The sequence below is a fragment of the Hylaeus anthracinus genome, unplaced genomic scaffold (genome assembly GCF_026225885.1).
Source record: "Hylaeus anthracinus isolate JK02 unplaced genomic scaffold, UHH_iyHylAnth1.0_haploid 12002, whole genome shotgun sequence".
NCBI classification, from domain to species: Eukaryota; Metazoa; Arthropoda; class Insecta; order Hymenoptera; family Colletidae; genus Hylaeus; species Hylaeus anthracinus.
In genome coordinates this window covers 7,075,494-7,098,716 of record NW_026534349.1, presented here as the reverse complement: position 1 = coordinate 7,098,716, position 23,223 = coordinate 7,075,494, and the positions used below count along the sequence as shown (strand labels likewise).

Below are 23,223 nucleotides of genomic sequence, written 5' to 3'. Positions count from 1 at the left end.
GGAAATCATTAAATTTGAATGGTCCGCCGAGTGTCCCCGTTCCGTGAAACGAGACCATATTCTTGGCGGTTCAGGTTTTAAAGGATTTTATTTTAGAGGATTTGAATTTTAATTCCAGAGTATCGGTGAAGTACAAATTTCGAGTCGAAAGTAAAAAAGAAAAATGCTGTAGAGAAAAATGTAGAAACTCACCCTTTAATAACTTTCGAGCAAACTCGGCTTCGAAATTTTTGATTCGACGAGTGAGAAAACACACGTACTCGAATTTTTGACTATCGCGTCGGAGTAAGTCATGAAATTTGAACGCTTCGTCGAGTGCCCGTATACCGCGGAAGTACACTGTCAATGAAAAGAGCGGCGTTGTTGACACGTGCCGGAAGTGCTCTATTTTCGTTGATTCATTCGAGGGTCGTTTATTTGATCCGGTTGCACGCCGAGATTGGATGCGCTGCGCGCGGAAAAGTGCGCGACTAACGAATGAAAATAATTCAGCGGGCCGTGATGTTTGCTGTAAAAGCCAATATCGCGTTTAAGAGGAAACACGTTTGATAGTTTGACACGGAGCAAACGTTCTCCCGCAGTCGTTATATCCCGTCGTGCATAAAATAAAACATTGCGTGATTGTGGATGGGCAGCGCAAAGCTTGAGCTGTATCGCCTATTAAATGTCACATTCAAATTCTGAAATGGAACCGGTCCCGGTCGATAGAGAACGAAACAACAAACGTGCGGAAAAGTGATTGGTGTCTTGGAGTATCTCGTAGTAAATTTATAATTCAAGTCTAGGTGTGTTTAGAATTTTAGAGTTTAGCATACATTTTCGACTCGAAACTCGACTCGACTCGGAACTTTTTCACTCGAAAAAAAAAAGTAGAATCTTTGGGGTAAATTGAGTCGAAAATGTACAGTGGAATTTTCTTATAAGAAGCTCCGCTTTCGAGGAAATCGACTTTGAAAATCGTTCGACTGGTGTCAAGTATTGGCTAGGCATGTCTGACCATTGCTAGCCGTTTCCGCTTACGTCTGGCGCGGCGGTAGCCAACGCAAGCGCGTACAGGGAGCAATGCATAGATACGTCAGTCAAGAAGAGTAATTAAGTAAGTCGCACAGCCCAAACATTTTCAAAATAGACTTTCTCGAGAATCAAGATAAACGTGGAGTAACAACATTGTTCTATATTATTCATCTATTTTCTTGCGTTGGCTACCGCTGCGGTAGACGTAAGTGAAAACGGCTAGCAGTGGCCAGACATGCCTAGCCAACACTTGACAGCACCCGACAAATTTTCAAAGTCGATTTCCGCAAAAGCGGAGCTTCTTATAAGAAAATTCCACTGTACATTTTCTACTCAATTTTGCCCAAAGATTCAACCTGCATTCGTCGCAACCTCCTCATCGTTTTAGCTCGCACACCCACGTCAAGTGTATATATAAAACCTTTGGAACTTTTTCAATCTCCTAACGAAGACAGATCTCCCACCGATACGACGGGAGAACGAGCGTTGATTCCAATTTCCAGCGAGAACAAAGAAGGAAACACAACCCGGGGGCGTGAGCAGCGGAAAAACCCTGTGCTCTTTCACAACCCTGATTACCACCTAGGTGTTCTAGCCCGAATGCCATAAGAAACTGACAGATTAAACGTTCAAGGCGGTAGCATCGAGGTTAAGGCCACCCAGAACTACGCCTCGTACGCGTTCATCAGCAAGGACTACGCCAAGTTTCGCAAGGAGACCAATTTCTTTGTATGTTTTCGTATAACTTCGAATACCTAGCTTCTTCCGTCGGTTCCCGTTTGTTTCGACGAATCAATCTTCCTACTGTCCTGTGCTTTTAGCTTCCGTTGCATGCTTCTATCGCGTTCTCGGCGATTGGTTGGGCAATTCTTGGGCCACCCATCTTGCCTTCCTACTATGGACGAATGCGACTCGATCGACTCTGGGTTCGAGTTCACGGTGATTTCGATTGGGTTTCTTTGATCTCGGAGTTCGCTCGATCTCGCTATTCTTGTTGAGCGTGCTTGAAACGGGGAAGCTATTAATTTTTATTTATCTATTTCGAAGCGGTATTTATTTTCGTTGAGTATTTCTCTGAGGATATAATCGTGGTTTGATCGGGAATATTTAAGGGGTAGTAAAACGTTTATCAGGGATAGCATTGTTTATATTTCTATAGATTGAATTCATTTGACGGTCAGTCCCATAAGTATTCCTACCCCCTATGTCTACTGGAGACATTAAATAATTGGTTCTATGTTTCCAAAGAAACGTATGACTTTTCACCAAGTCTTCGACTTGGAAAAGTTTTTCAATGAAGGATCGAAGGACTTTTTTGTCATTCGATGATGGGAATTATTTTGTTACCTTAGTGTTTAAGATTTCTTTAATAAATAAACGTTGATAAAATTTTGATTACTATTCGGTCCCCCTGATACTTACAGCGAAAAATTTATTTGTAAACACGAAACGTACCATTCAATTTCTTTAATAGACATAGATCGTAGGAATATTTATGGGATCGACAGTACACGAGGAGCAAATGACGATGATCGAGTAATTTCAATATCTTGGTCCAAACGTTTGGTAGCGTCGATCGCGTTTTCATATTTTTGGACCAGGAAGATAGCCCCACGTATCCCGACGCCGATAAATTTCTCGTTCCCGACGATATCCGTCCGAAACGATATAAAACCGTCTGAAAAATCGCCCGGGGAAAGAGTGGCGTGAAAACGAGAGAGGAAAAAAATCGCCCCTATCGTTTTACCCCGGTTCGCGTTTCCCAAAATCGCTGTTTTCGTATTCGGAGGGCGTACTTTCCAAAGACGACACGGAATTTTAACACGCGAAGGATGATCCGACACGAAGCCAGAACGGAAGGAATCTACCGAGGACGAGAGACGTATAAAATTTTAGGGAGTAATACTTATCACTCCTCTATTTGAATCATCAGCCTTGGAACCCTCTAAACGACGATCGTAGAATTATTTATATCGATTATTTTTTGAAAGATTCATGGGTGAATTATTCTTTAGAAGAAACCGAATCCGACATTGTTTTCATTCATTTTCTTTGGCGCGCGATCGAAGAACAGTCCCACGTGATATTTTCAAAGTAACGTCTCCTAAATTCTTTTATCTTAACAACAATTTTCACTCAACTATGAACAATTAATTCTATTCGAAAATACTCCATTTAATCACCACAGACTTTGCAATTAAAAATGAGTAACAAATTCATCAAAGGATAAACAGTGTATTACTGTTCTTCGAAAGACAGTCTTCGAAGCACTGTTTAGAGTCCCTAACTATGTCCTGACCCCTCGAACGTCAGTTCCGGAAGTCCCTGGACCATAGTTTCCGGGTTATTGAACATTCTAGGGTACAAAGTCGCTGGAATAAATGGTCCCATAATTGTTTCGAGCGGTTTAACACCGACAGAACTATAACAGACTCTGTCCAATCCGAGGTCGAAGTCTCTGACGAGGAATGCTTCACTTGGCGTTCTCGGATTAACTAAGTTAAATGTCTAACCGACGGAGCGTCCGTTCCCTTGGGATTCCATTAATTAAATTCCACTTGGAGTTGTAAATCACGTGGCCACGGACGAGATTATGCGTCGATGACGAGAGGAATCTTGGAGGGTCTTTCCTTCCTCGATATTGATAGGCCATGCGCACCTAATTTTCATTCTACCACAGTCGTCCAGACTTTCATCTAGTTAATATCATCGTCAGTCGGCTGCGGATGTTCATAAGTTGAAATTCAAAAAATCTCCATTGAGATTTAAAAAAAATAAAAAAAAAAATAAATTAGAGATTTAAATGGAAGTATCTCTTATTTTCTAAACAATGTAGCAATCCGATTATTGATATTTTCTTGTACGTATTCATAAATTTTTCTATATATTCACTGACCATGAATCTATCCATGAGAGCCATATTATAAAGAGAAATTGGAAGCTACGATTTTCATTTAATTATTTCTATACCGCCACTTTGGTTTTATGAAACATCCTGTCAGCTATGCGCTCTAGGCCATGATTCAATTTTTCAAAAAACTGTTACTTAGGCCACTTTGGTTCTCAAGGCCTCAAATGCACGAACATCCACAGTCTAATCATTATTTACGATTAAGTCTGCGTAGCAAGTGAGTATATTGATAGGGGAACCTAATTTTCGCTCTATCATGGTCACCGACACTTACAATTCATTTATTTAATTATAATTTACTGTTTGGTGAATCGATTGTATATCTTTTTTAAATCCTTAGTAGACGATATACTTCGAAAGAGATACCTTCTACTTAACACCGACATATGTACTATATTCTTTCTCTGGATGTCGGAGTTCACTCGTCAGCACAAGCTTCGACTCTTTCATTTCGGGAAAACGAACGGAGGAAACGCGATTTGGCTCCTTTTGCCATGTAGATGAAAGAACCATATCCCGCGTGACGTGTCACACGGTTCGAAAAATGGATTCCTAACGTTATCTCCCTGGGTACGAATTTTGTTTTAGCGATGGCACGATAAGTGCATCCAGGTTAAGTGCGGCTGCCTCGAGGAATTGAAAGTGGGTTTCGTCTTGGCTTGGAAGTCATAGGTAACGGTAGTATATCGATAACTAATACTGGTGTCGTTGATATTACTAACACCACCGCCGCTGCTTGATGAATTAACAACTAACCCTATAATAATTTATTAAGTCCTCCGATATTTAATTCGTTTATCAATAATTATTTCGATAATAATTGAAACGCGATCACACCGCAGTTTCGAGCAGTAAAATTTTGTGCTTTTAGCGTTCGATCTCGGCGAACAACAAACAAACCGTGTGTAATTAAAATCTATGAATAAACGACGAAGTGGGATCGCAATTACACGGAAATATCCACTTCGACGAAGCTGTATGACCCGTGCGCTGGGTCACGCGGCCGTATGCAAATAATTCAAGTTTTTGCGTTATTTTTTTTGTTGTTAACAGACCCCGGAGGGAGTATTTTAAAAACATAATGGTCTATCGCTTTTACAAAAAAAAAGAGAGTATCACGGACAATGTGTTCGCAACAGTGGTTCCATTTCGACGAAGCAGAACGATTTTAATTGTACATTTCGTTGCGGAGATAAATATTATCCTGTGAAACTGGCTCGTGGATAAAAAAAAGGGTTCGCGCGGTGCGTGAAAGATTGATTCTCGTTCACCTGGCCTTTTTGCCTTGAATTAGAAATGACTCAAGCGGGCTCTTGTTAGCGATGAGTACAAGATTCATGGGAACTAGTGTCGGGGCAGTTTCTCTTATAAAATATTAGAAACAAAAATATTCGAAGTAACAAGAGACGGTCCGCGACAAAAACACTTCGGAATTCTCTTAGAAAGAAACCACGAACTGGGTAAACAAAGGATTCGCAATACCCAGTTCTTTAATAGAAAGCGATTGACTCTTTAATAGAAAGTGATTGACTCTTGATAAAAATGCCTCGTTAAAAAGCAGCCACGAGTCACACAGGTCCTCCCGAGTCTAATAATAGCACAAGGAAAATATTTGTTGATGTAACTGAAAAATTCTAAAAATATTTCAGTCGAAAGCTGTCGCAAATCGTCGCGATCGACTCGAATTAAAAATTAACGCACACTCACGGATTCGAAGAAAAATGTAAATCGCTGGGACCGATCGCTGCAGCCTTCGTCGAGGGTGCAGCAAAGGATTGTTGTTTCTTTAAATAATTCGATTAGGCCACGAACGACTTTTTGTACAGCCTGCAGCGGAGCAAATAACGAGCCTTCCGGTGGAGGGTCGCGGTCATCGCGTGGTCGAGGAACGAATCGATTCGAGCACGACGGACCGTGAGGAGTCCTCGATCCCCACCGATCCCACGTCATGGCCTTCCACGTTCGAGACCGACATCATGGACAACGAGATCCTGGTGGAGACGGTGGCCAACGTCAAGTCCAGCCCTGAAATCCCCACCACGACGCCAGGCTTCCTCGAGGAGGTAAAAATATTTATACGCTGTTTAATTTATTTCGAAAGGACTCGGGAGGAAGATGGAAAGGCTCTGGAAGAAATACGGTCGAGTCGTCCGAGGCTCGAATGTAAAAATGGTCAGAATTTCAAGGAAATACGATGTTAGCGAAATTTATAGTTCCAATCTTCAAGAAAATTATCACGATGGCAATAAAAGATTCTAATGATGGGAATGAAATGCTTATGATTTTAGTGATATATTTACAATTGCAATAAAATTCTCGTAGGTGTAATTACATCCTCAAAATGTCAAGATCTTACAGTTTCCATGAAATTTCCATGCCTTCAAAATTCTCATAATTCCAATAAAACTCACTCACACTAATTTTGGGACACCCTGTATACAAATTCGATACAAAAGCCTGTATCATCCTACTAACGTTTTGCAGCTGACAACCATGGTCGACTCGACGACCCTTGAGTCGACTTTGGCCAGCAAAGAAGATGACTCAGCCAACGACCTTTCTACGACGTTCTCGACGAGCACCGTGGAGGGATCTACGATTACCACGATCGAGGATCTCTCATTCTCGGAGGACGCCACCACCGATCGAACAACCCCCTTACCGGAAGTAGTTGGAAACGATACAGTGACGGAGGAGGAGACGAAGATCAACGTGACTGTGAGGAACAAGGATACTGTCGTCTCCTCGAATTTGACTCAGGCAGCGTTCAAAGAAGACTTCGACCATGTGAACTTCACGGTAAGTCTTACAATAGAAAGACTAATTGGGACATTGTATTTTGTGTATCAGCAAATGGTAGTTAATTTTCTAGGGTTTGGAATGAGTGCTATTTTAATTTTATAAATCCGAGTAACATTTGCTCGAACCATTTTTATTTCATTTATAGTCATTACACCTAAAAATGAAGTGTACATCCTCATTGGTAGACCGCGGATTCTATGCATTCGTGACTTAATGGAAAACATACCGAAAATATACACAACGAATAAATTTACTCGATTGAATAAATTTTACAATTAATACAACGAGTACACCAGTTTTCAAGAAACCTGTCGCAATTTTTGTACTGGACACCCTGTGTACAGGCGGGTGAACTGATTTCCAGAATCGATCGATTAAAATCGAAATTAGCTATCAATGTCGATTCAGCGGTTGACGGTTAACAATGGGACCTGTTGCGATTAGATGGAGCCAGCAGAGACAACGGAGTCCATAACTAAAGGGGCGCCCGCCAAAACGTCATCCAGTGTACTAATGCCGGATGACATCCTGGTGATGAACGTTACCGTGAAAACGAACGTCTCGGTGGGTCACATTCAGGGTGTCACGATAAACCCGATTAGGTCAATTCCGCCGGACGTCGAAGCCATACTGAACATCACTCACAGAGAGAAGGGAGTGGACTACGATTACGATTACGGCGAGCCAACGTTACCGCCGTCGCTACCGAATGTCAGGTAAGGTAAATAGCAGTCCACGAGTCCACAAAACGTGGTTGACCTAACGAATTAACAGTACCAGATAGGAGATTCCAGGAACCGTAGTCCGGCGTTCGACGTTAATCAGTTTTGATTCCATCCACTGAAACGTTAATTGCAATTAATCTTTGAGGCGACGGGGGAAGTTGAGTCGCTTCTATCGCGATCGAAAAGTCTGTACTTCGATTGAAAAATAAAAAAAAAAAAAAAAAACGTCAGGTGTATTTAAAAATCCAGTTTCAATTGCTACCAGCTTCAGTCGGAATCGAAGAGATATAAATTGGGATGTTGGATTTCAATTGAGTCAACTTCAAATCGCATTCGGATTTTAATTGAAATTAACTTCGTTACAATTGGAGTTTGGCCAACACTGGTACACACATCGGATAGCAAAGTGTGATTCTCTTCCGTCATCCCCTTTGTGATCCTATGCCACCTGTGATTTTAACAAGAGAATCGAAATGGTCGTAGGGTAACAATAGAAGTCTGTAGTCTTTGATCCCTCTGTTTTACTTTCTCTCCGTTTATTGTGTATACTTCTGAAAGAACCATCGAGTTAAATGGCAAAGAAAACCCCTTTCTATGGAGAATTTTGTACCAGCTGGGGATGAAGCCTCCAACCCCCGCCCGAATGGACTCTTGCGATTCACTATTTTCCCGCTACACTCGGATTTTTCAAGATTCTCTTCGACCAAAGAAATTTCTAGTTTATTCTAAAAAATGTTTCACCATGGATCAAGAAGAAACAAAACCAATTCCTGGTTCGCGTCCTTCCACTCTTATCTCTCGATCGTTTCATTTGTAAACGGAAGGGACGCAGGTTGTCGTAAAAGTAAAAATGAAATTTCCTTCTGCCACCTCCTCGCTTCCAACCGCTGCTCGTAACCGTTAAAAATGCAATCGAGGGTGGATATTTAATTTTTCACTCTCCCATTTCCTCCGTTCCGCGATGAGACACTTGCCGTGGCCCGGGTTTCGTATCAGTTTCAACGGAAACCGAGAAATCGATGGAATCGAGGCGACATTTGTGGCGAATAAGCGCGATATCCTTGCATATTCATCGATCGGGAGCCGTGCTATCCGAGGCTTCTGGGTTACCCTTCGAAGGTCCCTTTCGAAGTCCTCGAATATAGCGAAGCGACCTCTGAACTATCGTTTCTTTTTCTATCGAGCTCTTTATTTAATTATCGATCGAGCAGTCGAAGCAGAGAATTCGACAATAGTTATTTAACTAGCTAGCGCGAGACTTCGAGAAGAGAAACACCATACAAAATGACGAGACACGGTGATGCCAAATTCTTAACTTACAATTTTAATACTTTCTTCGACAGTACCCGGCAAATGATTAAAGTCGATTTCCTCGAAATCGGAGCTTATAAGAAAATTCCACTGCACATTTTCGACTAAATTTAACCCAAAGATTCAACCTTTTTTATCGAACGAAAAAACTGTGCATAGCTCCCTGTATACGTTTGCGTTGGCTATCGCCGCGTCAGACGTAAGTGGAAACGGCTAGCAATGGTCAGACATGGCTAGGCAACACTCGTCGGCACTCGAAAAATTTTCAAAGTCGATTTCCTCAAGAGCGGATCCTCTTATAAGAACCGCAGAACTTCCACTGCACATTTTCATTCTTATTTTAATACTTTCTTCGGGTTACGATATTTTTAACGGAAATTTAATCGCGGGTAGCTCCGTGGTGGGGGTATTCGCCTCTCCTGTGACCTTGGGAGGTCAATTGATTCTGCTTCGACGTACTCGACTCCGCTTCAAACGCGGAGGCATTCTACGCGAAGACCTATATATTGAAATCGATGGCAGGAACTCGTTGGAACTGAATTGGGTGAAAAGCCTTCCGCTAGCCGGCGCACCTCCACGGAACGCATTTCCCAGGTTTCCCTGCGTCTGTCCCGCGCAAAGTAGCCTTTTGCCTTTGACTATTACTTTGTTTGCTCGAATAACAACATTCCGTCTGCCAGAGTCAAGTTGCATTGAGGCGGCGGTCGGTGCTTAGACAGGTGACTATTTAGGAGAGCAGCGTGCAGCTGGCTTCAAAGCCTCGCTCGAAATTATAGGACCGCATCCTCGGTGGACATAGTAATCAATGCTGGTTAATGCAAAGAAACAAACGAACTTTACGGTCCTTTGATGTCCTCGGCTACGCTCGACTGTACGCGCGCGGTCCAATCTGATGCCGTGGACACGTTCCGGTGGTGTGTGTACCTTTCCACGCGAACTGGGCAGCTTGTAGACGTCCGATGGACATCATCGACGGAAATATGAATCGTGGACCAAACGTTGGCACGGGCGTTCCATTAGCGGACACTGGGGACGCTTCAACCGTGCAAAAAGGGAATGCAGGGATATCAATCACGGGACTTGTTGTTGCGCAAAGAATCGTCGAAGCGAAAGGATTTGGAAATTAAAAGTTTTCTCTCGTTTACTCTAGGAGTTATTCACCTATTCATAGGACATACCACGTTCTTTTTAACCGAGGAGTGATCTTTCTTTCTCTCTGCGATGTATGTATATACTATATTTATTTACATCATGAATCTCATTTACGTCCCGTCTTCCTCGTTCTTGGAAATAGAAATAATTTTTGTAGAGGTTCATAGAAATTCGGAGATCTTCGTGGCGAAACAATTTTTTCCTTGATCTTCAGACCAGTAATCAATAACCTTTGTTAAGGTGGTCCTTTCCCAACTGTACTAGTCAAAATGAAACTCAAATATAGAAAGTATTACTAACGATATATTTTCTATAATAAAATTCTTAAATTATTATTTCATTATTCCGAGCATTGTCGCGAATAAGAATCACTTTTTGGCGATTTGATGCAACTGATCAAGTATTCGCAGTGAAATCCACGTATACATAAACAGCGGCTATCGATGCAACCTCCTAATAATTAAGTTGTTCGGCATAGCGAAATCCTTGAGTTCGCGGTAGATATCGTTGCCGACGAGTTTCTACGGTGGATCTCCGCGTTTCCTTGCAGGATAATTCCATTCGTGGCGGCAGACGCGCTGGTGAAAGACAAGACGGTTCCGTCGCCTGTCACGGGGTATCCTTCCGGATCGGTGGTCGTACCGCCCGAGCTACGGCCGACTGACACTTCTGGATTTTACGATATCGCTACTCAGGAAAACAGATTCAGTCCGCCTGTGGAGACCGAAGGTGAGTCGTATCCTAAGCATTCGGGATTCTCGCGGGTTTACGCGAGGCGTAAATTTTATATTCGTCGTGACGCACATCCGACAAGCGAGATTTTTATTTCTCTTGGCCTGTTTGGTCTCGCGCACCGATACGAGAGGGTTTCCAACTATAGGACCGATTCGGAGATGCATTTCGGGTAAAGTGCTGTTCATTACGCCGGTTCAAGTGGATCAGGTGTTTTAAAAGAATTTTTAGTAAAGCTTAGTTACGAATTAACTACAAATTCTGGATATTCCCACGAATCATCAAAAATGTATTCGATAAGTCAATGCTGTAATTCTGATTTTTTAGCGACTCAATGATAACTTCCAAAACTCTTTACTTCCGTTTACAATTCACCCAGAAATAATAAACAAAAGAAACGATGCTCGATGTCGGTATCGAATGAATATCCATGAGTTGCTAATGAATAATTAAATAATACGAAACACGTTGCAGCGCCATTGAAGAGCGTCGATGTCAACACGTACGTCGTTCTTCGTTTTTCTCCTCTTTTTTATTATTCATTTTAGAGAGATCTGTTTTGCGCAATTCGAAAATTTCCAGCTGCTGCCCGAGAGACGGACGCTCGAAGTTGTAGTATTTTTGTTTGTATATATTTTTTTTTTTGTATCGCGATCAACGTGACGCTGACGTGCATGCGTTTCGCAGGCTCTCGCTTTGCGGGATTGTAAAATTTACCGGTTTGAAACGGACGCACTGGACTTGACAGTATATTTTTCAATATATTTCCTTTCCTTTTTCTTTTTTTTTTTTTTCATGAATTCTCGCTACCGTGGATTTATATAATTTCGTACGCTTTCGACGTTATTACGCGAGACTCGTGTAGCCGTTGCAACGTGACGCAAAACGGAGCGACGAAAAACATGTATGAAACAAATGAAACAGAAAAGAATGATCTTGTCTAAATGAGACTAGCACATTAGTTATTATATACCTATTATTGTATCAATTATTATTTTTTATTTAGAGTAATTTTACGAAGTGAATCGACAGTATATTCGACAGTCTCCATTACCGATTTACATATTAATAAATTCTATTTTATATTATAGGACACGTTCAAAAGTACAGAGATAAGTTTTTAAGTCGTGCCTTTTTATCGTTCTTTCTTGAAGTCGACTTTTTTTTTGTCACAAGGTGGCTTCGTGCCGAGAGAACCACCCTATTTCGGCGCCCCTTATCACTCCACGGACCTGAATCTGGAAATTGGCACAGCCGTCACTGTTGTTCCAGCGCCCATCACGAATTCTCACCGCAAAGGCGATGGTAAACCCATCTTTTCTGCTTTTCAATTAAATCGCCATGATAGTATATTATAAACAACCATACTACAACATTATCCATCATTGACAACGACACTTGACACCTGCTACCGTTACTATAGCTCCCCAACTCTTCTCCAACCGTAGCACCTACTTTTCTACAACCGGTCCGCCAACGTTTCGCTACGTCGCTCGATCTCCTAGTTTATTCAAATTTTTATTTTCGAACTTCGTTCGAAGAAACCGCCGTGTTTTTGTTTCAGCCGGGAACTGTCTCTTCGAGAATATGGAACACCGCCACGGCGAGATTCTGCCGAGCAGCAATATCTGCGTGATTTGCATGTGTTACTACGGCGAAGTGGTGTGCTCCTCGGAGAAGTGCCCGCCTCTGAAGATCGGCTGTCGAAGAATAAACACCGAGGAAACCTGCTGCGGGAAAATCGTCTGCGGTACGCGAGAAACAACCCCTGGATTTTATACGAAAATCGCAACAAATCTGAGCTCCCCTCTCTACACCCTTCCACCCTCATCTACCCCATCGTCATCGAGCTTCGGCACACTTTTCCGTCGCTGGAGCTCGCAGCTTGTTAGGATGAAACTTTTACTGTTTTAAGAGCGGCATTACTACGACTATAAATCTCGCGGTGCGGCTCGTGTGACCCGGTCGTAAATTTCCACGGACAGTTTTAAGGAAGTTTTAGCCGGTTATACAGCAACGGGGGGATACCTAAAGGGCATAATCTAAATACCTTTACAGTTTTCCACGGTGTTATTATTCATCGCCAGGGACACTTTCTCGGCTAAGAAGACGACGTAGTCTCTTGTTAGAAAAAAAAAAAGAAGGATGAAATTGGAGAAGGGATATACTCTTGAGAATTGTTTATTGGAAGGGTGACAGTTCTTTCGGATCACTCAGAAATCTTGAGAAGTATCGTTAGCCTTGTTTCCTTTGCGTTGAATGTTTAACAAGGGAAGCAGATATCTATGGGGAATGTTTTATAATCGTTTTATTTTCTTTGATTTTCTTTTCGACCGATGTACAATTTCAGTAGTCTGCATTCATTTGACAACGGGTCATGACAAACGTGTTTCCACCTAATAGAAAATTCCAGTGACCAGATTTACTTGACAAAAGTGCATAACAATTTATATTCAATTAAATGCACGTTTAACGTGAACAACACCAGGAAAAAGGCATCGTCAAAATGATTGTATCCAATTAGAACTCGCAGAGGCTTAACTTCCATCTATAACACCTCCTACCCTCGATAAACATACCCCAATCAACTTCCAGCATCCTTCTTCGTACTTTCTCTCGTCCTGAAACTATTGTACCATTCGAACGTCACTTTATCTCCGTTAATCCTTCCAGTGGAAGCAGAGGAGTCGCCCACGGTGGTGTTGGACCGCGCGGACGCCACCGCGCCATCCCTCCATCAGCCGATCGTGTCACCGGATCCGTTCCGCGATGTGATCAAGACGGAACCGGCGCCCGATCTGCCTTCCCTTATAGAAGACATGATCCCCTACCTGGTGGAGCACGGTATCACCACACCCAGGACGACCACCACGACAACCTTGAACCCTCTGCAAACCCAAGGATCCAATCATCCCCCGCACACGTCCAACTTCGATTACATGGACGAGCTGCCACTGATCCATCCGTACGATTACAGCCAGAAAGAAGGAAACGACGAGCTCCTCTCCAAGAATAAATACGCCGCCAATCGAGACGGAAGCGAGTCGCACCCCGAGGAAGGGATATCGACGAGTTACAATTCGAAGGACAGCGATCAGACACCGAACCACGTTTCGGAGACTGTCCCGATAAAGGGAGACTTCGATAGGGGCGGTCTGTCGGGAATGGTTCACACCACTTCCCACCCTACCAACACCGTAGATTCTATTCCTTTGCAGTCAAACAGCTCGAGGAACGCTTCCACTGTGTCGCCAGCTAAGGATCCAGTTGAGATCGACGACGTCAAGGTTCGTTCGACGACTGTGAAACCTTCCGAAGACGTGGAGACTCTGTTCTCCCTGGACAGTGTCCTTGACCTCCTGTTCAACTCTGATAACGAACCCAGCAGCGAGGGTACCAGTACCCGTACCAGTACCAGTACCACGGGTGCATCCACCACTGAGAGGTCTACATCGGACAGGAACGTTACGCAGGTGACGGAGGACGCGAGGGAGCCCGTTGCGGAGACCGCGACGCCCTCGAAGGTCCTGGAGAACGAGATCCCGGTCTCTGTGACCGGTCTGCTGAAGCTGGCCGGGTGTAATATTTACGGGAGGATGTACCGCGTCGGGAGGATCATCACTGAACTATCCGGGCCTTGTTTGGAGTGCAGGTGCACGGAGATAGGCGTCCAGTGCAAGCAGCTGCAGTGTTGATGGGAGTCCGGTGACGTCGAGGAGGTTGTCTTTCTTTCTCGCTGCTGACGGGATAGGTTAAGTTTAGGATCGATGCGTTCACTGATAAGCGAAGGAGCCAATCGATGGTAGGGAAATTGGCCACCGGCGTGACTGAGCGAATTGGCCACCTATTTTCCGAATGGCCATCCTTTTAAACACGTTCCGTGCCGGTTGAAAGGGAGTTTTTAAAAGTCAATCGACTCGCGGGGTGCGTCGACGACGGTTCCTCTTCGACTGTAGGATGTTATTTGTTCTCCAATCTCGATGACCTTGAGGTCAGGTTGTAGGGAGACTTTAACGCTTTTTGTTTTTATTACCGTGGCGAAGGGGAAAATCTTCTAAAAGACACCCTTAAGATGTTGTTGGGGCTGGTGTCAGATTTTTACTGACTAACCGTCCACCACTTGGCTTGACCTTCAAGTAACCTACAATGTTGCATTTAACGATGCAGTCAATTGAAATACGAAAAACCTCATCTTATTGGTTCATTCCAAGTCCTAGTGTCTCCTGTACTCATGGCACAAAATTTTCCCGAGTCTCTTAAACGCACATTTAATCTGGCCAAACTGAGAATCCGAAGAAAGCTATTCCAGGACCATTTTTCTACCAAAGAGTTCTCTCGTGGTTGCCTAATAATTCTCGCCATGTCCAGCCACTTTCCCGTTTGATCGTTAATTAATTCCCGCAGGAGTAACCAACGAAATACATTCTCAGAGGTGAAGTTTTAAGGGTCGAATCATAAAACTATTCAATTATCCGCTCCCCAACCCCTGGCCCCGTCAGCCGCCATCTCACGTTAAGATTCTCTCCCCTTATTCCAGCCGCGTCGTTGACCAGCCCATAAACGCCCCCTTTAGAAAGGATCCACGGCCACCTGGGGGATCGATCAGGATGTAATTGTGAGGAATAGTCCTTCCGTGCTTCGCAAGGATAAGTGGATAGAGACGGAAGTTAGCGCCTCTGCCTGGCTCCTCCGCTTTAATGGGAATTATCCTCGCCTATATAGACGTCTCATTTTGATTTATCTGTGCAATTTATCTCGCGCTGGTTAAATGCAAAAGATCCAGGAGCCCGGGACTCGGGTTATCTTGTTGAGTTAGCTCAACTCTTCGGTATCGACGTAATCGGGGATCGTCGACAGGTTTGCAACCGAAGAGGGGGTTTTCAGACCCATTCGTGCTTTTTTTCCTCTTTAGGTCACGGTTGAACTTGGAGGGAACCATAAAACTGTTCGACTTTGTTCCAATGGCAAGGCTAATTAGTCCAGATTCTCGAACCTTTGTTTCTCATGTTCCTCGAAAATGCTTTCTTAGTTGTTTCTTTGCAACCACTTTTTTTTGTCGAACCGTCTTTTAACAGTTGGGCCAAGGCCGCGTTCATATAGGAGCGGCGGAGATTTTTATAGAGGAGCTAGGAAATTTATTCTAAAGGTGAAGCGACTGGGCGAATAAATTCCTATCACCTCGAAGGAATGTTTTACCTCCCTAGAAAATTTCTGTTAGTTATTATCAGTCCAACTCCGTTTTCTATTTTTCTAGAATTATTCGATCGGTAAGGACTATCAAATTGTCGCATATACGTTTTCAATTCTACAGTTAAATAAAGAGGACCAGTACGGAGCGATCGCCCCGAAGAGTGATTTTATTTATTAAGAGTGGCACGAATAAACCGTGGCTTCGTCGGTAACATGACCGTCACCGTAGGTACACTTAATCCTGTATTTTTTTTTCTTTCATAGTTATCGCGTAGAATTATGTAACTATAGATCTATTGTGATCCGTGCGACGAGGTGGCGATTAATCCACGTTTTTATTACTATTAAATTCACAAATAATTCAGATTTAATCGAGCGAACGATGGTCCAGTCCCAAAACTGGAAAGGCAACCGTTGTTTCCCATTCCTGAATAATTTATAGGTAAAACGTACGAAACAACAATTTCCGCCGTCGTTTCGCGCGGGGCTACCGACAGATTAAGTCAACAGAATATTCACCGTCGGGCGCGTCGCGTCAACAGTCTCGCTGTGAAAAGTTTCCGTGTTGATATTAGAAACGCGAAAGTCGCGCAGAGCGATTCGAGAACCATAACAGGTTTGCTTGCCTCCGAGTCTCGAACCTTTATGCGGGCTTTCCGCCGATATCTACGTTTATGCACCGTATTTCTAGAGATGGTGGCCTTTATAAGTGAGATCGCTCGGAACGATAGTTTCCAAGCTCTCTTAAAGGGTTTCGCTTTCGAAATAAAGGAAACTTTTGGCCCAAGGTACATAGATGAAAAGTTTGTTCTGTTTATTGAATTAGATTACGTTGTTTAGCTTGCTGATCTCTCTGGGCCAATGCATACATTATATTTTCTGCGTTCTACATATTAAAGTAGGACGATGTGGATCGTAGAAATTGGAGTACTATATTCGTATGATACAATAACAGAATGTACAAAAATCGATGAATATTCTACGCTCTAAATGGAACGAAAAAGTCCTAACAAATATCTCCCCCAAAAACATTCCTTTCGGAGATACAGGTGTCCGAAATTTCGGTGCTACTCGCAACGCCTTAGGGGAGACATTCATGATAGCGTTGCGCCAAAGAGTCCGCGCTCCGACTTCAATCATTTGTAACTCGAAAATCAATCGCGCATGGACCTTCGTTCCCCAGGACTTTTTTCTCTATTTTTACACGTAGAATGCAGCCCTAAATTTTATAAAATTTTGTTCTTAGCATAACTCAAAATAACTGGCAAAATAGTTTACCTGTGACCCATATTAAATTCTTCCATTTCAAATTCTTTCATCTTTTATCTTAGAATTATTATTAAAAATTGGTCAGGCCTGCGAAGCATTTCTCGACGAGCTCGCCACGACTATCGTTGTTCTAGAATTCGTATCGAATAGGAGCCTTAAGATACCGCTAAGTTTCATTGTCGCTCAAGGACGAAAGCAAACCGAGAGTTTCACTTACCGTCGTCAGCAGCGTGATCGTAGATCGTAAGAGTAGCCAGTAATTGATGTAATCGATCAAGACTATAGTATCAGACGCGTGGCAACGAGTGGGAACGAATCCCTCGCCTCGGACGCGTTCGATCTTCTCTCTCTGCAAGTACTCCTCTCGTTCTTCCCGTAATGTTTTTTCTCCTCCGTTTAAGAATTAAAGGCACGCTTGAATCGCATTGGAAGGGATGACGGAAAAGCGCACAGTCGTTTCTGTATCGCGTGGCAAGGCCGTAAATTCGCTCTGAATGCCGCACAGAGGCTTGTACTATACGTTTTATGTTCGTCGTAATAAACGTTTACGGAATTCACGTTGTTACCCCTTTCGCGTCGTCCCTCCCCGTCCTGAAAGGTGAAAAGAGCCGAGAACCGGCGTTCGACGTGTACAAATTTCGGTGAAAACGAAGGCAGAGGTGGGCGAAAGTGCCTAAATGTAAAATAAAATCGGAATAGCTAGGGAGAGATATCACGTTTTTATTTTTCTTCGTCAGCCTCTTGGTCGATGCAAGTTTCGATGTGAGTTATGTACATATTTTGTTATTTATGTCGAACTTTGGGAATAATTGCTGTAGGATAGAATTTAGAATTGTTGTTTAATATTCGAAGAAAGTTCTGCCCACCTCTGATCAGAACGAAGCGCTACGTATATTATATTGATATTCTTCGGGCACGTTCGGGGACTTAGAGGTACGAATATTGTAGAAGTAGAGGTATAAATATATCATAATAACGTCACACTGAATGAAAATATCCATAATTTGTCTCATAATATATTACACACAAGATTCGACTCCTTGGAACATACGGCGTTGACGTGTACTGCAGCGACTAAGTAGAATACACCCTCGATAGTCAGACGGGAGGACGCCTTACTGAGATGTCTGACCAATATCGGCCAGAATCACTTCCGGGTCTGATTTTTCTTTCTCCATAAAATACATAGTACTCGTAAAGTCAAATCGGTACGCAAACCGAATACCAAATTAGTATAAACTGGTAAAGTTTCAACAGAAAAAACGACGAATACTGAAATAATCCAACTCCTTGCAACCTTCGTGTAAAATAAGAAATTGATCTAGGACGCTTTCATAAAATAAATATTCTAGAAAATATAAACCGGATAATAATTAGACGACAATCCAGAATCGAGATTCACTGTAACGTGTCGTCCTTGAATCCTTCATTCGATTAATGCAACCATGGAAGGTTAATTGATTCGACAATGGTGGATGACGATCGTTCGTACAACAACTGAAATCGAACGGGGTTTTGCCAGATAAAAGACGCCTGGATTACGGGAACCCGCGGTACGATTTCGACTTTATTGCAGGCAATCGATTGTTCCGATACACAATGGGGGAGAGGGGAGAAGGGTGACGGCTCTTCGTTTATATGCCCGTGACCGAATCACAGTGTATATAATCGTATTTATATTCAATTGTCGGTACTATTTACAGATCGTATCATCGTTATTATTAACCGTGTCGACGTAGTCAGTAACACTAACATAATCACAGCCAGTTCGCCTCGTGTGTATAATATCGGTAAACAAGTAGGTACAATCGTCGACTAAACTGCCGGGGAGAACACATCCTTTATTTGCACAGATTCCCCACAAATTATCCGCAAAACGCCAATTAAACGTTTACCTTCCGATCGATTAAGCTATTCGACCCAACATTGTTCTTTAGGAAAAATACGTCGAGTCCTTCGACGAAGTATCGTTTTATTTCGAGCGGACTCTACCGTTTCGTAAATTCCTTTGGTTAATCCATAAACAACAAGGACAAAAGAATTTGAAATTGCTAAAAAAATGTTTGTTTTAGACGACGTATGAAAAATGTTAGCAGCCGATATCATACTTTTGTTTACATTACGAGAAATTGTTATTTTTTAATAAATAACTGTATCATTTTCATGGGAATTTGTGGAGATCCTGAGCACGATTCGGCTCTACGATCCGCTATCGAATAGTTTCTACATATACATATATATATATAACAATAAATGTATCCCTTTTTGCTGCATCGTTAATGCTTCGTCGCGATGCAAACAAAGGGGTCTCCTGGAAAACTCTCGCAATTCCACGAAAATTGCTCGATTGCCTGAGAAACTTGGATTCCTTCTTAACATTTTCAGCTCCTCGACTCGAAACCCGGAGAACAAAATTTTCACCCAAAAAGTTTCCTCGACTCGATTGCGCGTCTCGAGGCACCCGGAAATCTGCGTTTCGTCCTTTGAAGTCTCGCGAAAGGAATCCAAGTGAAAGTGATCCTTTGACAGCATTTCTCAACCCTCGACAGGCGTTAGATTCTACTTAGGGAGAAAAGAGATCGGATTTTTTTTTTATTTTTGCAATACTCATTGTTTCTATTTTCCAGTGGAGAGTGTTGGACGATAATTGGTCGGGCAACGATGGAACGATAAATTTCTGGAGGGTAGGTACAACGAAGATATTCGATAAGGAACGCGACTGTTTTTTTATAAACGATACTAAATTTATATAATTACCAATGAAATTATTTCTACTCGTATCCAAATAGGAATATTCAAGTAAAACTGTTAAAAAAATATAATATCTGAACAGAAATGTAAAAATATTCGGTACAATATTAAAATTACAAGTAATAAAATTGTTCGTAGAAGAATTTCGTTAATATTTGTTGCATTTTGTTGGACCAATTATGGTGCAAACATCGTTCGGCAGAGACCTCGTGGAGGTGATCGGGACGAGAATGACTGGCGAGCTGATAGAAAAGATACCTTTAGCTTAGAATTAGGGGTGCGGCTTTGTAAATACAAGAGGGTGCGGGGGAGCGTGTCATCGGATCCCGTTTATTTTCCACCGTGGAGGAAAAAGACTGACGCAGGATGCGCGATTAGAGCCTTCGAAAGGGTACTAAGGTCGCGTTTAAAATGACGGACACGTTCAGGCTCGTGTACACGCGAACGTGCCCCGTTTATGGCAGTTCTGGAAATTTTCTCCTGGCATTCAGCTTCATTAAATTCCGCCGTTAAATTTTTCCTCGTCGCGTCGAGTTTATTTTTTTACTCGACACCGAGGACGATATATCCTTGTAAACGATATATTTTGTAAAATAATCTATCGTTCTTCTTTCTCACATAAACACAATTCATAAGTAACAAACAACTCGTCTAGATTACGCTCGAGTTGGCACTAGACATTTGTAAACGATGAAAATAGACGAATTATTTGAGACAAAAGTCGCGTTTCACATAAACTCGTTGACACCATCGAATTCCTGTTAAAACGGGGAAGGCTGGGCTAGAAACGTATGTACAAGTTACAACGCACCCAATGGGTCGCGAGATAATTAAAAGAATTGCGCTAGGTGAGGTCAGAAGAAATTAAATTAAATTCCTGTTAATTAAGAATAGAGAATAATAATAATATTTCGCATAAGAATATTCAAGTAAGCGTATTCAAATAGAAACGTTCAAATAATAATATTGGAACACGAATATTTAAATAAGAATATTCAAGTAACAGTATCGAAATAAGAATAATCAAGTAACGATATTCAAATAGTCCCCGGGCTGTCTGAAACGCGAAGGGTTGACGCATGCCTGTATTAAAAATCGTAAATTGAACACAGAGTCACGCTCGTCTCCAAGTGAAATGGGAATTCACGTCAGCCGTCGATATCCTCGACAATTCAACGTCAGCCTGAGCGCAAAAAAATGCATCGCAGCGGTGGAATCGTTTCGCGGGAGACGGCGGACAATGAATCGAGAACCGAACTCGATCTCTCGGAGCCACGCAATTTTCCTCGAATTTCGTCGGACTTCCGCATGGGGTGGTGGAGGAGACGGCGACGGCGGCGGCGGCGGCGGTGGCGGCGGGGGGGGGGAGAGGGGTGCGATTCTAAGGAATTTCCGTCGTCAGCTGGAGTTTAAATACCGAACAAACTTATGCTACTTTTATCGATAGTTAATATCGAAGAATGACTCGAAACACCCTTATCGATTAACATCTCTAAAGCTGCGTGCGGACCGGCGAATGATTAATTACGAGGCAGAAACGAGGAGAAAGAGAATTTCATCCCTTTCGGAGAATGGAAACAACAGAAAGTAGTTCGTATTAAATATTTAGACCGAGTCATATGTTGTTTAGGAACAGACGTCTGCTGTAATTTAAAAATGGTACTCGCAGGGAAAGAAGAATTTCAATCGTGCAGTAAGGGAAATTAATCCAACGCTAACTATAAATACATATATCGGGTTAGACGGAGCACACAATTAGTTTATATTTTTACGAGACTCGAGTTGAGAGGGATTTTAACAATTACGAACCAAATTAAATTAACAAGATGTACTTTAATTTACAGACCAAATAATTTACAACAGAAACGCAGTTCGGTCAGAACTGCACAAATTATTGTCATCCCTCGCACAAGATCCCCGACCTACCAAACAACCCCAGACTCCTCTCTCGTTCACCAGTCCGCACGCAGACGAAAACAACGAACTACCAATACGTTACCAATCAACGGATTCGTCGCTTACCGCTAGTCGATTGTACACTCGTCCCTAACCCGACGATCAAGGTTCACTGTAGTCCACCGAGTCAACATTCTCAACATTTAACAGCGCTCGTAACATCCCAACAACAAAAACACCGCACCTGTAAAGCGCCCCGAACTCATCGCCTAGCCTTTACTAACACCATGAACCTCGAATAACATCTTCATCGAGTCCAACGCTTCGACTTTCTCCTCTGGACTCGATTTACCTCGATCCACGGTAACCACGTAATTAGGAAACGCGTCGATCCTCCGGCTCGAAGCGTCTCGGCGTCAAATACTCCACTACACGGAAGAGTCCTGGTTAGGCGATTTACAGCGCAGCGACGCGTCCATTTGTCCACGAAACCAGGGATTCGTCGGGGTTCCACCGGCAGGAAAAAAGGCTAACCAGCGCGACTGACCGCCTAATCTTAGAATTAGAAGCCCAAGACCGTCGTAAATTTCCTAAAGAAGCTTCCTCCTTCGGTGGCAGTTTGATTAACAGCGCGAAGAATTCTTCCCGAGGCGTGGAAGGGATGCCGAAGACACACGGCTGAAAGGGATTTTCAATCCTTCCTGTCGATACTGATCGACCCACGTCCCTCGTTTAAACCCGAGTCTACTTTGGCAGCTGGTTTTCTTTAGGTAAGTTCCGCGGGAATTTCCCGGTGATCATCTTCGTCCGTCCTTCCATTAACCGCTTTCTCTATTTTCCTCGGAGTCCTCGGGGATTCCGGTGAAGCGAGTTTCATGGCGATCGTAGCGGAGACGTAGTTAGGGCTGCAAGATATTCTTCTTCGAGGTGTTGTCATCCGCGTGGCCGGAAAATGGCGACGGAGACTTGTTTTATTTGGCAGACTAGGTTCTTTTTTCTCTCGGGATTAATCAATTTCGTTGAACGCATGCTGACTTCCTCGATCTTTTTCAGAAGATAGCAAGTCCCGAACAACCACAACAAACAATAGCACTCGAGTCGGAATCGTTTCAAACCTCCGCTGACACGTAGCGAAACAGACACCAACTTTTCCAAACTCCCGTGATTATAATTTATAATTCGTATCCTTTCTTGACTAGAGCAGCAATAGTTCCCATATGGTTGAGACTCCAAGATATGAATCTAGTCGAAAACGTTCTCAACAAACAATATCACTTTGACCATCAAACCAGGGACCAGTTTTCTCTAGATCCCAGGCCTTCACTCGACAATCACAATCGTTTTAAACCCAGCTCAACCGACTCCAACCTTTCATCATCGCAATATCCATCTACCCAAAAGTGCCTTCAAATCACAACAAACATCACTTTGATCGTCCGAGTTCGTCCAAAGTCTAAACTCCAGGACAAA

The 23,223-nt window shown here is 42.9% G+C and overlaps 1 protein-coding gene across 1 annotated transcript in view; it reads left to right on the top strand.

Moving 5' to 3' along the window:
• The window catches only part of LOC128891614 (uncharacterized), a 58,760-nt gene extending 35,543 nt beyond the window's left edge, over positions 1-23,217 (top strand). The window contains exons 7-14 of the mRNA XM_054151242.1: positions 1,649-1,743; positions 5,752-5,988; positions 6,410-6,724; positions 7,172-7,443; positions 10,466-10,644; positions 11,824-11,952; positions 12,212-12,397; positions 13,321-23,217. Of these exons, the coding sequence (XP_054007217.1) occupies positions 1,649-1,743; positions 5,752-5,988; positions 6,410-6,724; positions 7,172-7,443; positions 10,466-10,644; positions 11,824-11,952; positions 12,212-12,397; positions 13,321-14,342 (2,435 nt within the window). The 3' untranslated portion in view covers positions 14,343-23,217. The remainder of the gene's footprint in view (positions 1-1,648; positions 1,744-5,751; positions 5,989-6,409; positions 6,725-7,171; positions 7,444-10,465; positions 10,645-11,823; positions 11,953-12,211; positions 12,398-13,320) is intronic.
• The last annotated feature ends 6 nt before the right edge of the window (positions 23,218-23,223 follow it).